This window comes from Chenopodium album, chromosome 5, assembly GCF_948465745.1.
Source record: "Chenopodium album chromosome 5, dcCheAlbu1.1, whole genome shotgun sequence".
NCBI classification, from domain to species: Eukaryota; Viridiplantae; Streptophyta; class Magnoliopsida; order Caryophyllales; family Amaranthaceae; genus Chenopodium; species Chenopodium album.
In genome coordinates, this window is record NC_137838.1 from 9,329,287 (window position 1) to 9,345,759 (window position 16,473).

General features: G+C 33.9%; 2 protein-coding genes and 1 non-coding gene across 3 annotated transcripts; 2 read left to right on the forward strand and 1 right to left on the reverse strand.

The window, feature by feature from the left end:
- Window positions 1-4,087: 4,087 nt before the first annotated feature.
- On the forward strand, window positions 4,088-8,696 carry LOC145630358 (putative glutathione peroxidase 2). Its single transcript, XM_081682618.1, has 6 exons — window positions 4,088-4,312; window positions 4,916-4,992; window positions 6,860-6,921; window positions 7,015-7,133; window positions 8,189-8,356; window positions 8,466-8,696. Exons 1-6 carry the CDS (start codon window positions 4,172-4,174, stop codon window positions 8,496-8,498), a joined length of 600 nt encoding a protein of 199 aa, XP_081538744.1. The 5' UTR covers window positions 4,088-4,171; the 3' UTR covers window positions 8,499-8,696.
- A 1,030-nt stretch (window positions 8,697-9,726) lies between these two features.
- On the reverse strand, window positions 9,727-9,798 carry TRNAQ-CUG (transfer RNA glutamine (anticodon CUG)). The gene has a single exon. It is a non-coding gene; the product is annotated as a tRNA-Gln (tRNA).
- A 1,123-nt stretch (window positions 9,799-10,921) lies between these two features.
- LOC145632546 (protein DETOXIFICATION 35-like) lies at window positions 10,922-15,483 on the forward strand. Its single transcript, XM_081684913.1, has 7 exons — window positions 10,922-11,203; window positions 13,385-14,010; window positions 14,122-14,178; window positions 14,318-14,556; window positions 14,708-14,826; window positions 14,925-15,011; window positions 15,204-15,483. The coding sequence occupies exons 1-7, from the start codon at window positions 10,922-10,924 to the stop codon at window positions 15,279-15,281; spliced, it is 1,488 nt and encodes a 495-aa protein (XP_081541039.1). The 3' UTR covers window positions 15,282-15,483.
- The last annotated feature ends 990 nt before the right edge of the window (window positions 15,484-16,473 follow it).

The window sequence follows — 16,473 nt, forward strand, 5'->3', positions numbered from 1 at the left end:
TTGACATTGCTTGTTGTGTTTGATTGCAAAATGGTAGTTGTGATTATTAAGATTTTACCATGTGTGGATTTGGCACGGAGAAAGTGGAGAGTACAGTGGGGATCTTGATCGGAATGATGTGCGTGTTAGAAGCAATGAGATTCATGTGGACGAGGAATACGAGAATGATGAGTATATTGTTGATAATGGTGAGGATGGAGCCGATGAAGATCAGGCGGATGAGGTCGAGGATGAAAAAGTGGATGAGATGTTGCAAGGTGTTGAAGGTGAAGTGTTTGAATTATTATCGGAGGCTTCCAAAAAGCCTTTGTATCCCGGGTGCAAAAAATACTCCAAACTATCGGTCGTGCTAACACTTTTCAACATTAAGTCGAAGCATGGGTGGACGGACATCAATTTTACTTCTTTGTTGACCGCATTAAGTGATATGTTGCCTGATGGGAATGAAATTCCTAAGTCTTATTATTACGCAAAGAAGCTCATGTGTCCCTTTGGTTTGGAGTATAAGAAGATACATGCATGTCCTAATGACTGTATTTTGTATCGAAATGAGTATGAAAAACTGCAGGAGTGTCCACGATGCAAGCGGTCGCGGTACAAGCGCATGAGTTGCAATCCTGGCACGGAGGGACCTCCTGCTAAGGTGTTGTGGTATCTTCCCATTATTCCAAGGTTTAAGCGTCTGTTCTCAATACCAAAAGACGCTAAAAACTTGAGGTGGCATGCAGAGGGAAGAAAGAAAAACAGAATGCTGAAGCATCCAACTGACTCTCCACAGTGGAAGAACATTGATTTGAAGTTTGAGGAATTTGGTAATGAAGTTAGAAATTTAAGGCTTGGGTTGTGCATGGACGGGATGAATCCATTTGGCACTCTTAGTACCCAACACAGCACATGGCCGGTACTTTTAGTGATTTATAATTTGTCTCCTTGGCTGTGCATGAAACGTAAGTATGTAATGCTTTCATTGCTAATAACTGGTCCTAAGCAACCTGGAAACGACATAGATCTTTACCTTGCGCCGCTTATTGACGACTTGAGAAAGATGTGGGACGAAGGGGTTTCCGTTTTCGATGCTCATCAGAACGAGATGTTCACATTGCGTGCAGCCCTTATGTGGACCATGAATGACTTCCCTGCATATGGCAACTTGTGTGGGTACAAGGTCAAAGGGAAAAAAGCATGCCCCATATGTATTGATGACACATCAAGCGTATACCTGACTCATTCTCACAAAGATGTGTACCTACGGACTCGAAGGTTCCTTAGGCGTGATCACCCGTACCGTAGGCAGAAAAAGGCTTTCGATGGAACCGTGGAAGAGGATACTGCGCCTAGACCATTGACTGGTGCTGAGATTAGGCGTGATCACCCGTACCGTAGGCAGAAAAAGGCTTTTGATTGTATTTTTTTATACTACAGTGTTATGAAGAAGCTACATTGTCGTGCTCCAAAGGGTCCAACATGGAAGACACCGTTGGTAATTTACATGATATTATTGTGATTATCTTGAAAATCTATGGTAGTAAATATTTGCTCATTTCCTTTGCATGTTTCACTGATGTGATTTGTTTGTCATATGCTAGTGCGCACAACAAGAGAATGAACTTGATTGTGCTTTGTATGTGATGAGATTCATGCTTGACATTGTGACTCATTGTACGGACACTCAACAGCTTGATGAGGTAAGTCCTAAAACTTCTTGAAATGCTATATTGATGTGATTTTTAGCCTTAGACACCTAATATTATCCAACAATGACATGTTATGAGAAACAAAAAGGCTATTTCACAAGAAAGGTAGAAAATGGGTTGAATAGAAGTCATATGGACCATATTAGGGCCATTTTGTGTTAATATGCTCTTTTGATGTGATTTCTTTCCTTATACACCTATAACTAGATAATATTGACATGTTATGAGATAAATAAAGTTCATTTAATAAGAAATGTAGGAAATGGGCAAAGTAAGGTCATATAGGCCATATTCGGGCCATTTTGAGTAAAAAGCATCGTAAACCTTAATAAAATGCTCTCCTATACAATTTTAGGGCTTACACACATACAACTACCCAACATTGACATGTTATGAGAAAGAAATAGTTCATTTGATAAGTAATGTAGAAAATGGGCTACATAGAAGTCATATAAGCCCTATTTGGGCCATGTTGAGTAAAATGCGTTGTTAAACTTCTTGAAATGCTATATTGATGTGATTTCTAGCCTTAGACACCTAATATTATCCAACAATGACATGTTATGAGAAACAAAAAGGCTATTTCACAAGAAAGGTAGAAAATGGGTTGAATAAAAGTCATATGGGCCATATTAGGGCCATTTTGTGTTAATATGCTCTTTTGATGTGATTTCTTTCCTTATACACCTATAACTAGATAATATTGACATGTTATGAGATAAATAAAGTTCATTTAATAAGAAATGTAGGAAATGGGCAAAGTAAGGTCATATAGGCCATATTCGGGCCATTTTGGGTAAAAACCGTCATAAACCTTAACAAAATGCTCTCCTATACAATTTTAGGGCTTACACACATACAACTATCCAATATTGACATGTTATGAGAAAGAAATAGTTCATTTGATAAGTAATGTAGTAAATGGGCTATATAGAAGTCGTATAGGTAATATTTGATAAAATACATATTTTTTGCCTAATTAATTATTTTTAAAATAATGTTTTTGTATTTCAAGTTTTGCAAGGTCCAAAAGGATGGTCCGTTGACAATAAAGGAGCTTAATGAAGTTCGTGACATGTTGGCGTCTTTCATCACCTTCAACATGTAAATGACATGCATTGTAATTGTAAATTATTTATGTTAACTTTTGAACTATATATAACTTATTATTCATTATATATGTGTACTTACTATTATTTGTATATGTAAGCAACTTTTTTTTTTTTTTTGTATTGCGTTTGGGAATATTTATATCTATATATATATATAATTGAATTCTTGTATCTAATATTATTTTTGTATATAATAATTAATAATATTATTATTAGTTATTATAATAATAAAATTATTAATTATTATATTTAATATAATTGCTGGAATTACAGGTTATTATTATTGCAGGTTTTTTTTTAAAAAATATTATTGCACGATGGAAAAAAAAAACGAAAAAAAAAAAAATTATACAAAAGGCACCGGTTAGGCAGGAACCGGTGCCTAAACTATCCACCACCCAAAAAAAAAAATGGCGGGAGAGCAGTATTAGGCACCGGTTAACCGATGCCTATTCTACCCTATGGCACCGGTAAACCGGTGCCTATTAAACCCTATGGCACCGGTTTTGAACCGGTGCCAAAAAGTAGGTTTTTGGCACCCCTCAAATAGGCAGCGGTTCAAACCGGTGCCTTAGACCGGGTTTGAACCGCTGCCTAATGCGTTTTTTCTACTAGTGATATAAGGTGTGTGATTGAGATAAGGCGATCCGAATACACTATCTATTCATATTTATCAAACATTGGTGACCCAACAACCCAGATCAACATTTTGTTCAAACTTGATCGTTCTAACATTATAATTTTCATATGAACGACATGTGTTTTAATTGAGCTGGTTTCAACAATGATTTATTGTTATTATTATTATTATTATTATATATATATATATATATATATATATATATATATATATATATATATATATATATATATATATATATATATACTAACTTTAAATCTTTCAGTAAAAAAGTATCATAATTTAAAAGAAAGCAACTAATCAAGTTAATAATTATAAATAAGAGAACAACTTTTATTAATCTAAAAGTATAATCATACTTCATTCGAATTATCTTATAAACGAGTTTATTCATGAACATTAATAGACCAATACTATAAAGTATTATTCAAAAGTATTTATTTCAAGATTAAATATCCATTCAAACTCGGCTAACTCATTTAACAAATAAACATAAACGAGTTTTACCGGGCCTCGAACTCGAGTTGTTTATTAAAATCTCAAGTTCTCGACCCATTTACACCCCTCATCCCCTAGGAAGATCGTTATGTTTGTCAAGAATGAACAACAAAGCCAAGGAAGATTGTTGGGGATCATTCAATGTGCCCAACTACCCAGTCTTCTTCTACTACCCAGATCAAAGAAGAGGAGAGAGAAACCAAAGTTCATATCTTTGAGTTCAAATCATGGCTTTTGGGAAATTAACACACTGGGTCTCTCTCCTCTTTCTGGGTTTTGCTGTTATTCTTTTTTATATCTACCCATCTCTATCTTCTCAACAATTACCTGAAGAATTACCCAATTCTATTTATGATTTCACTGTCAAGGTAATCATCAATTCTCAATCTAATTCATTTGAATATTGGGGTCAATTTTTTTGCTAATTTTTTTACCAACTACAATTATGATTTGCCCATTGCACTATTGCAGTGCTGAAGTTTAAAATCCCAACTGTTTATAAGATTTTGGTTAAGTGTATGCTTCATATTTGTTTTAAGTTCAAATTTTGGGTATAGAAGATTTGTTTGTTAATTTGACATTGCTTGTTGTGTTTGATTGCAAAATGGTAGTTGTGATTATTAAGATTTTTTTTTTTTTTGATGAAAATAATTAAATATATTGGATGTCAAGCAGCATTATGGTTGTGTTTTGAGGATGATTATTTGATAACAATATGTCATATTAGAAACTATCTGATATTGTGGCCTTGATCATTTGATTTTGATGCTGCGTTTTGTGAGATGAAAATGTGACATTAGAAATTGATGTTGATTATTGGGATGAAACTTTGTAGGTTGTTTTGATTATGGAGGATAATGTTCCTTGTAATGAAATATTCAAAACAACTAAGTTGGATTCCACTATTTTTTACTGTATGCGGATGTACTTTGTCGAAATTGTTGATATTGATTTTTTTTGTGGATTAACAGGATATCAATGGTAAAAATGTGAGTTTGAGTACATACAAGGGGAAGGTTCTTCTGATTGTCAATGTCGCTTCCCAATGGTATATACAATCCTCTATATCCTTCCTATTCTCTATTGTTGTGCAGTTGTGCTATTCAATTTGCATTTCTCCGAATTCATATATGCATCATTCTCATCAGTTTTCAAAGTTCATCATTAGTGATGTTGCTATAGGGTAAGTGATGGGCTTGGGGACATGAACCATAATGCGCGGCAAGTGCAATGGACTCTTCTCTAAGTCTTGTCTGATATCTTCGTCCTAGTTCATCTAGCTTTACCATGTACCTTTTCTCCTCTTGAAATTCCGTAGAACTATCACTGCAGACTTGCTTGCCCATTGATCATCTTGATGACACATTTTGCAACCCACTAACAAGTGTTTATACTTCTCCTAGAAATTTGGAAAAAGAGATTTGGATTTTAATTTGACACTTGTCAGATTTGATCATTTGATTGTATAGCCATCTTATTAAATTATCCTTCTGGGATAAAATACAGAGATAAAGGAGTATCATTTGTTGTCTTCCAATTTTGGTTCCCAGAACGGCATGGTCAATCCAAAATACAAAAAAGTAGATCATACTCCTCATATGTTTATTATAAATCCTTGAGTTGCTTAAATATGGGATGCTTTCTCTCAAGTAAAGAGATAAGTAAACTATGAAATGCTATCTCTCTATTTGGTACATTTGCATGTTCAAATTAAATGCTTATGTTTAGACCATACCAAATTGGTATGAATTCACATACTTCCCAAAAACCAGGAATTTAGTGCTAGGAACCATTGAATCGATCTACAGCGGTAAATTATTGGGTAAGTGCATAACTGCATAAGTATGAAACTTGAGATGAGACCCAATTTAAGCTGATGAGGTCCCAATTGCTTTGCCTATAATATATCCTGGTCAAGGCTGAAATCTTTTTCTATGGGAACAATCAAAAGAATCCCACTTTATCATCAAGTCTGGCTTAAAGTTACTTTGTTAGAAAATCAGGAATTGTGAGGTTCAAAAACAATTGTGGTTTGATGTACATTATGTAATAATTTCTTTTTTGTTTTTTTTAAAGCTGTTAATTGTGGAGGGAAACTACCAATCTTTATGGAGCATAAGTTAGGCAATGTATGTACATTGCTTTAGTCTTATAAAGCCAAGTGTGAGACGTGTTAATGCTCTATGAGATATTAATTCGGGTAAAAGTAAGGGTTTTATACTGAAGTGTTATGTGATACAATTCAATTAACAATTTCAATATATATTGAATGTGGTCTTAAGATTCTCCTTGAGTCACAAACTAGCATGGAAGGTTTGGTGCCTTGAGAAACCCTTGATTAGTTGATTAATGGAACACTGAAAACCTTGCAATCACAAATTTGATCTGGCTTTTCGAGTAAAACTGTAACTCTTATGTATTACAGGCGTTCAACTAATTGTATTGAAATAGTTGAGATCTTCTGGATATAGAAAATTAGCAGTGTATTTCTTTCCTCGTTAATTGGATGTGAATATGTGATCCCCCATATTTAGGAGACTCTACCAAGAGCTAAGGCTCCCAAACGAGTTACCTGTTATGAGAGAGACCTAATTGCAAGCAAGTTGCGCAGTAATTGCATTAGGAACAGGCCAGCACAACGTACAACCTGGTTCGTTGCTCCCAATCTATTGGCATTTCCAACGTTGGAAAAGTTTTCTTGTAGGAATTACAATTTTGGCTAAATCCTCTTGATCCTCATGGGTCACCTCAACATGACAAAATTTAAGTCTTTTGATTAGAGTGCTAAGATTGCTAATTATGATGTTGCCACATGTGAATACTTCAGTTCCCCCCCCCCCCCCCCCCCCCAACTCAGTCCTTTCCTTTTGGAATTTTGCATTTTTGCTTATATGACATCTTCGTTTTCATTGCAGCGGTTTAACAAAGTCAAACTATCATGAATTGAACATTTTGTATAAGAAGTACAAGGACCAAGGTTTGTTTTCTCGTCAACAGTTTTTGAAAGGTTTTGCTTGCAGCGTCTAAATGGTTAAATTGTACGTTGATGTGGCTGCCATCTTTGTGATAGGGTTTGAAATTTTAGCCTTTCCATGTAATCAGTTTGGATGGCAAGAACCAGGAAGTAATGAAGAAATCAATGAAGCTGTCTGCTCTTCTTTTAAAGCAGAATTCCCTTTATATCAGAAGGTAATATATCCCACATAGTAGGAAAGCATGAAATAAGAACCTACTACAGAGTAGTGAATACTGTAACGCTGATGTAAAAAGATAAACTTAGTTATTTTAAAATCATATTATACTTTCTTAATACAGAGTTTCTATTAGTTAGATCTTACACTTCTCTCTCTTTTTTATCCTGTCAAATAGTTAATTTTTAACCTCCTTTTTCTCAAGTTTTTAATCTTTTTTTGGTAATGATTAAATGTTCAAGTGTGTTTTTTTTTTTAAATGACTTAATCACTAGTTCACTACAACCTAACATTTTACCCCTTTTTTTGTGGCCACTTTTATTACCTTTTGTTTAACTAATGTATGGATTCGAACCAGTCTAACCAGGTTTTACAAGAATTTGCTTCTAGTGAATATATTGGAATTTAGTAAATTCAGGAAATTTTTTTTTGCATAGGAGGTTCTCAGATTTAAAAATGATGCCATACTTACCTCTCATCTTGTTTTAGTTGTTGTTTGTTTCCTTATTTTCTATCATATGTTTACCTGCATCTCAAATTAGTGACAGTTGAAAGACAGACCTGTCTTTTGGGTCATTGCTCAAGATTGCTAGAATGAAAATTGCTGCTTATGTGTAACAATGCCTGCTGAGACTTCATGCTATAGCTTAAGTATTATATGCGATTGAAAACTGTCTTATGACATCAATTTGGCACCATTCTGAATGCAAGCTTGTATTGCTACCATAAGAATGCACCTTTCTTAAAAAGTGTTTGCCACTCGTATAATGGTAAATTATCATGATTAATGCCCTCTGGGTGATCTGGAAACTGTAAAAAGAAACATGTAAATACTTATCTCCAAGCTTTAGATGAGCATTTGATGCAGATTTTTGTCCTTGGTTTGATGACTTTGATCTCTATTACTCTTTTAGAGTAGAAAACACATTTTTTAGTTCCAATCCTCCCCTACTTCATAAGGGCTTAAGTTGCGTTTAATTTTACAATCTTGTGAATCTTAACAACTCCATGGAGTATATACAACTTACAAGATGCTTATGTGAAACTCCACAGATAGATGTCAATGGGAAGAATGCAGCACCACTTTACAAGTTTTTAAAATCAAAGAAGTCCGGAGTAATAGTAGATGAGATCAAATGGAACTTTGCAAAATTTTTGGTGGACAGACAAGGAAAAGTTGTTGAGAGATATGCTCCTGTGACCTCCCCCCTACAAATTGAGGTTCAATTCAGTATTTTCTTCATGTGTTATAATGTTAAAAGTCCTTTCCAAAGCTTTATGTTTTTGTTTTGTCTGATCTCTGTATCCCCCTCTAAATTCTCTGTTGCAGAGTGAGGTTCAAAACCTCTTGGGATCATCTTAGTGGTTGGATCATCAGGCATATAGTGTCCGAGACTTGGCTTTGACAACGATTGTGCAGGTTATGAATTTTGTCTGTATATCACATTGTAAAGGAATCTAGTAGGACTGATTTTCAAAATTAATATCCTCAGTTCTTCACACACACCCTGAGCTTCTATGATACTTCTCTAGACAAGGCTATGATTGTTAAACGATGAAATTTTGTGTCCTGTAGTTTGTCAAAGTTGTCATGCTAAAATTTGTCAATTGAGTAATATAAACGAGCTATGTTTTGTAGAAAGTAGCATTTTCAAAGTTGTTCCAATCTCCACTTATTCACTAGAAGTCTTATTATTGTATATGAAACCTGCCTCTTAATCTAAGTCTTAGGTCCTAAATATCAGAAAGTCTAACATCATTTACCATTGGTAATGTTTTGCACATTCACCTGTCTCATCAGCTTTTGAAAGAACCCTGGTAATGTTTCTGTAGGTACCATCACAAGTTCACAATCATAAAGAAGTGATACCTGTATGTTTTTTTTGCTAGAGTATGTAATTTCATGTTGCATAGTTTAAGTCGATAGTAACTACCGGATGAATTATAGTAGGTCTATGCCAACTTATACAAGTACTAAGTTAAAAGCTGGAGTAGTGGCCTATCTAGTTAAGACCTAGACATTGTGGTAACGAGAACTTGCTGTTTCTCTTGGTCCATATTCTATCTGCTGCTGCTTTGCTAACTACAGATCTGTTATTAGATAGACCGGTCGAATCCTCCACAGGCAGATTGGCCTATGTTGTTGATTGGATGATAGATACTTGATTTATCTTCCCCACTATAATTGTCATATGCTAGTTCTGTTACAACACCGCAACATAATTTGTCTGCAACTCAGGGTGAGGCATAAACCATTGGCCATGGCTGCCATACTTCAGATCATAAAAGAAAATTGCGATGTTTAAGAGTTTTATTCTTTCTTATGCTGTATATGACTATGAGGCTAATCAAACCTTTGTTAAATCAACTACTCCCGAAGTTCCCTCGACTAAATCTCTCTTACCTTCTCAACATAATTTCTCGTGTTGTAGCATACAGTTTAAGGTTATTAAGAGCATCAATGGAATTACGAAAATAGCTTTTGATAGCAAACCAAACCAGTAATTCAAAATGTAATATGTTGTAGTACACTATAAACGTTAGTACATAACGCTGTTTAAAAATGTTAAACTCGAAAAATGTTTTGATTAAGGTCCTACCGAGATTTGAACTCGGGTTACTGGATTCAGAGTCCAATGTCCTGACCACTAGACCATAGGACCAGTTGTTGTAAGAAGCAGTCCATTTAATATTATTGTAATAATAGTATGTTATTAGGAATTGTTGAAAACATTTAAGTAGTAGACTAGTAGGTAGTAGGTTCAAATCCCATAACTGGCAAGAACCAAAAGTCCAAAACCTTCTTGAAATGGATACTCCGTATATTTTTGTGTGTCATCACCTATTATTATATGGAGTTGTTCAACCTAACAAAAGATTCAACACAAAATTAGTAATTATAGAATGTATTTCAGGACCAGTTCTCTTCAGCTTAATTTCAGTTCAGTTCATCTTCAATCATTCAGTTCAGTTCCTAATTTCTTTCTCCTATAAAATATTCATTTCAGCTCTATTCAGTTCAGCTTAGTAAATTAGAACAGGTCCTAAGTGCGGCGTAGTACTTTATTATATTAATGGTGTTAGCTAATCTCCAAATAAATATATACTCATATAATTAATTTTTTTTTGGATAAAATACAGAGTAAGAAACTACGGAGTATGAAAGGAAAATATTAGTAGACTCTTCTCACAAAAGAACCAATTTGATAACTTGTATATATATACTTTCTCCTTTAAAATAATTATTTTCTTGGTGTTAAAATTATTTGTTTATTTTCTACCTACTAAAAATATATATGTGCTTTAATAATGTGATGTTGTAAGCCAAAGAAAATTAAAGAAGTACTTCCATTCAAAAAAAAAAAAAAATAAAAATAAATAAATAAATGAAAGAAGTACATAGTATTATATACTCCGTATTTTTTTTTCTTACGTACTTGTACTAATTCATTTTTTTTTTATTTTTATTTTTTATCTTTTGTACTAATTCATATTTCCTTGCTTTTCTCGTTAATCCATAATTTAGTTGTCAAATAATTCATGCATATATACATTAAAATTAAATACTTATTTAAATTACATTCATTCATGCATATACATTATTACATTAAAAATTTTAAATACTTGTTTAAATTATATTATTAACGTGAATACAAAATCCATACCAACGAAAATATCGTCAATAATCACCCTTTCACCAAACCTATATTCAAACTTATAAAATCCAAAGCCTCTTTGTAGTTTGTACGTCTCATTATTAAGACAGACCACTAATTAAAGAGAAAAATGGACGAGACACCATTGTTGGTGAACCGTGGCGGCGATGCGAGGCCGGAGGTGGAAAACGGGGATTACACGGCCGTGCAAAGCATAAGCGAGGCGGCAACGGTGTTTTGGATAGAAACGGTGAAGTTATGGAAGATAGCAACACCGTTAGTGTTTAACATTGTATGTTTGTACGCTACAAATTCACTTACAAACATATTTGTAGGACATCTTGGAGAACTTGAGCTTTCTGCTATCTCTATTTCGGTCTCCGTCATTAACACCTTCGCATTCGGCTTCTTGGTGATTATCTTCTCCTTCTCTCAACTCCTTCTTCGTTAGTTAATTAATAATTGTTTCCGTAGTATGCATGATTAATGATAAAATTAGTTCGGTAATTATTTGATAACCGATTGTATTAGTTGATTTAACTAGCTGGTTATAATTAGCTGATTGTGTAAAAGTGTTTGGTAAATAACCGTTAATTGTTAGCTGTTTTAGACTTTTAGTGCATTTAATAGCCAAAAAAACTAAATGTTCAATAAGTTAATTTTAAAAAGCTCTTATAAAAAGCTTTTTCTAAAAGGGTTTTTTGAGCCAAAAAGCTATTTAAATAAGCTACTTCAATTCATATTTACCAAACAACCACATTAGCTTTTTAGATTAATCAAACCTCTTATTGGGCAAAATAAGCTAAAAGTACTTTAAAAATCTTTTTACCAAACAAGGCCTTAAGAGTGATCAATGATCATATAAAAATACAAAAAGGTATTTTTAAAAAAAAAAAAATTAAGGGAATGTCAACACAAATAGTGGCATGTTTAAATGGCTGACGTGAGTTCAAAGATTTGATCTTGTTTCGCCGTATTAAATTAGAATGCCCAATTGAACTCCTCTTTATTCATTTAATTATTTTTTTCTAAATAAGCCCAGTTGAGTGAATTGACGTTATTTATACTCCTTTTGTCCCAAATAATCATAAACCAGCTTAAATGTAGGAATGTAGGATGTTAAAAATTTCAGTGTAATTTTTAATGACTATATTGTAATAGTCATTAAATCCATTTTTAAAATCATATTATACTTGTAATTCGTGTATACCTATTACCTACCCCTCATTTTTTGCCCCTTTAACTTTGCAGTCTCTAAGACACGTATTAAAAATTTGTATTTGATATTAATAAAATATACCATGAGGCAAATCAAACAAGATCTCACATGACTATATTATATCTGGTTGAATAACGAGAACTCATGGTCAAAATTTTCAAAATTTAACTCAACTTTTGACAAAGAAGCAAAATAAATAGGGATAGATGGAATAGGAGATAGGTGAAAGAAATTCCCTAAATCTTTGATCACCTATAGGGCCTATTCTTTTCACCTTAATTTCAGTTCAGTTCAGTTCTACTCCAATCAGTTCCTAATCTCCTTCTCTCATAAACAGTTCATTTCAGCTTTATTCAGTTCAGTTTAGTTCAGCTCTAATCAGTTCAGTTCAATTTAGTTGTTTTAAGTCAGAACAGGTCCATTGTCATTACTCGTAATAGCTTTATGTCTTCATTAGAAGATAATTACAGAGTGTTTTTAGACTAGTTAATTGATTATTATGTCTTCATCATTATAACAAAATAACAAAAATGATTATTGAGCAACCATTGACACCGTCGGTGCAAGAATCTTCTAGCCAACCTGCTCTCACATAAACAATTAGTCAATAAGTTCATCAGTGCATCAGAATATCTGATCAACAAAGTTTTAAATAAGTGAATTACATAACATCAAGGAAATTAAAGTATTTGTTAAGAGTATATTTACATGAATGTACTAAAATGCTTTGAGTTTCTCATAATTTTTGAATAAGTGAATAACATAATATCTAAAGAGTATTTGTTAAGTGAATACAAAGTTTTGAGTAAGGGCCTGTTCTCATTGACTGAACTTAGCTGAACTGAACTGAACTGAACTGAATATTTTATAAGAGAAGGAAATTAGGAGCTGAGCTGAGCTGAACTGAATTGAACTGAGCTGAGCTGAACTGAACTGAACTGAACTGAGCTGAGCTGAGCTGAACTGAACTGAACTGAACTGAACTGAATTTCAACGTAAGAGAACATACCCTAAGTGAATAACATAGCACTAACATCTGAAAAGTATAATTTGTTAAGAGTATACTACCTCTGTTACATATTATTTGCAACGATTTGACATAAAGTAGAGAGGAAAAATGTCTAATCGTTGCAACTAATATGTAACGGAGGTAGTATTTGATTTACATGAATGTACTAAAATGTATTGAGTTGTTAACTTGGATGATAACAAAATTATTTGGTGCACTGGTTGTTACAAGTTTTAAGTGCTGGAAGAGTGTAATAATTACTTGTTCTTGAGGTTCTTCCTTGACTTGTCAGCAGCACAAAAAGTGGAAGCATGAATTTTCGAAGATTTTTTAATGGGATCAAATTTTGTTGTTCAATATTGTAGCTTGGTATGGGGAGCGCGCTTGAGACATTGTGTGGACAAGCTTTTGGTGCAGGGCAAGTTCATATGCTTGGAGTCTATATGCAACGTTCTTGGATCATACTATTGCTAAGCTGTCTTGTACTCATGCCGATTTACATCTTTGCTGCACCATTGTTAAAGCTTCTAGGACAGGACCATGATGTAGCCAACCTTGCAGGAAAGTTCGCCATCCTTACCATACCCTCACTATTCTCATTGGCTATCAATTTTCCTACTCAGAAGTTTCTCCAAGCCCAAAGCAAGGTTGATGTTATGGCTTGGATCGGACTTATTGTTCTAATAGAACACGCTGTGCTTCTCTGGATATTCATTCCTGTGTTGGGCTGGGGTCTGCAAGGGGCTGCAGCAGCTTACAACATTGCAAGATGGATGACTGCAATTTGCCAAGTTGTTTATGCATTTGGTTGGTGCCAGGATGCTTGGACAGGGTTCACTTGGGCAGCGTTTAAGGATATATGGGCCTTTGTTCGTCTTTCAGTTGCCTCTGCTGTGATGCTTTGCCTTGAAATTTGGTACATGATGAGCATAATGCTTCTTGCTGGTCACCTTCCTAATGCTGTGATAACTGTAGGCTCTCTTTCTATATGGTGAGTTTCCGATTCTCTCTGAGTTATGATTTGTAAGTTTATAAGCATAAAACTAGCTGTTATTTTTCTGCAAACAAAGTTGCTTATAAAATTCTCTTATCTTTATTTCAGCATGAATGTAAACGGACTACAATTTATGATATTCATCGGAATGAATGCTGCTGTAAGGTAAATGTATACTCATCAATATTCTTACTATGTTAGACATTGATCTTTTCAGATTAGTCCATTTGTGTAAGGAGTTTGGAAATTCTAATCCTACGCGCTATATGTGACCAAGTTCTGAAGTAATTTTTGTTACTATCAGTGTTCGTGTATCAAATGAACTCGGATTGCAGCATCCAAGGGCAACCAAATACAGTGTTTACGTTGCAGTCTTCCAGTCTCTCATCATCGGGCTTTTATGCATGGTCCTTATCCTCGTCACAAGAGACTACTTTTCGATTATTTACACAGACAGCAAGGAATTGCAACAAGCTGTTTCTAAATTAGCCTGGCTTCTAGGCGTGACAATGGTTCTTAACAGTATTCAGCCTGTCATTTCAGGTATATGACTTAATGTAATTTTTTTCATGTATTTTTAATTCCGACTTTTCCTTATTTCCTCTGTCAACGTGCAACTGATCAATGGCCTCTTGAACAACCACCCGCACATAATTACTTCTGAATTTACTGTATTTTCTTATCGTACTTGCAGGAGTTGCTGTTGGAGGAGGCTGGCAAGCCACAGTGGCTAATGTAAACTTGGCTTGCTATTATGTTTTTGGGCTACCTCTTGGATACCTTCTTGGCTATGTAGCAGACTTTGGAGTGATGGTACTGAATAATATATACTATCCCTTTACATATGCGCTTAAGAATATATTTCATCATTAGCAAACATAGTTTCTGAAATACAGTTTTATCAATTATAGGGCATTTGGGGCGGCATGATAGCTGGAACCGTCTTGCAGACACTCATTCTACTCTTCATCCTTTACAGAACAAATTGGACTAAAGAGGTGAGCATGACAGAGCTATGTTCTTCAGACTTGGCTATTAGTAAAACTATCGAGTACATCAATACTTGATATGAATTGAAAAGACTTTGAACACACAATTCTTGAGTATGCTGTAATACATATTTTAAAAAGTTTGCTTCTGACCAAAACTTGCAATAGACATGATTGAGCTACCTCCTGAATGATATGCAGGTGGAAGAATCAAGCAGCCGCATGCAGAAGTGGGGTGGACAGGACATCAGCACACATAAGGTGGGCGACGACATATGAATGAATTACTGCAATTGATGCACTGATGCAGAGTTTCTGTTCCTGCATCACTTGAGCTTCATTTAATAACAGAAGATTAATTTGGATGTTTTGACTGAAGCTTATCTTTTTGTTTAATACGAATTGAAGTATGAAATTATTGTATTTTCGAATTGAAAGTATTTATAATTTTCCAAACATGAGAAGCAAACCTTCTCAATCTATACTTTCGAACCCCAAACCACTTACAGCACAATTGACTATTTAGCCATCTAAGTTAATTATTAAACATATTATAAATATGAAAAAAAAAAAAATATATAAGTATAAACCACATGGTTTAATTATTTTTTAAAAAAACACATTTTCATTCAAAGAAAATTAATCATAAATTACCATGTATATTTATGATTAGTTAGTTTCATGTAATAATATGGGGCATCGCCCGGGCTCAAAAACTAGTTCTAATCTTAAATAAATCCCGTTTCATACGCAAATACTACTTTTTTTAACTATTTTTTTCCTCTTACATTCATTACTTTTCAATAAACTACAAGTATATACTTCCTCCGTTTCTTTTTACTTGCAACACAGCCTTGTGGCACGTGTTTTGAGGTCGGGTTTATGTAATGTAAACGGATAAATTAGTCATTATAATTTTTACAAATGATACTTAACCCTATTCTAATCTTTGTGTAAAAATTATATTGATAAAATCGCTCGTTTATCCTCACTAATCATCTCCTAAAACTGCGTGCCTAAAAGGTGTGTTGCAAGTAAAAGAAAACGGAGGAAGTACAATTTACCTCACTATTTACCCCTTTCTTTTTTACAATATTTTTTAATATTTTAAGTACCCACTTACCTCTTATTTTATTTAAGTTAATTAAAATGCCTAAAAACTATGTACCGGTCAAAGTGTAACACTTATGAAAACACAGAGGGAGTATAACATCTTATATTCTTATAGTTTGTGAATATAATTTGTAAAAAAAAATTAAATGATTATACATAATTGTTACAATATGAGTGGAGTTTATTTATCTCTTTTTCAATCAAACTAAACAATATGAGTGGAGTTTATAATGAGTATACCTAATTCTCCCTCCTCTTTCTCTTGTCTCCTTCCTTTTCTTTCCCTTTTTCTGTCCTCCTCTTCTCTCTCCGTGAAGTCCACCGCCACCCACTCCCATTGCTTTTGATCGAATTCGAC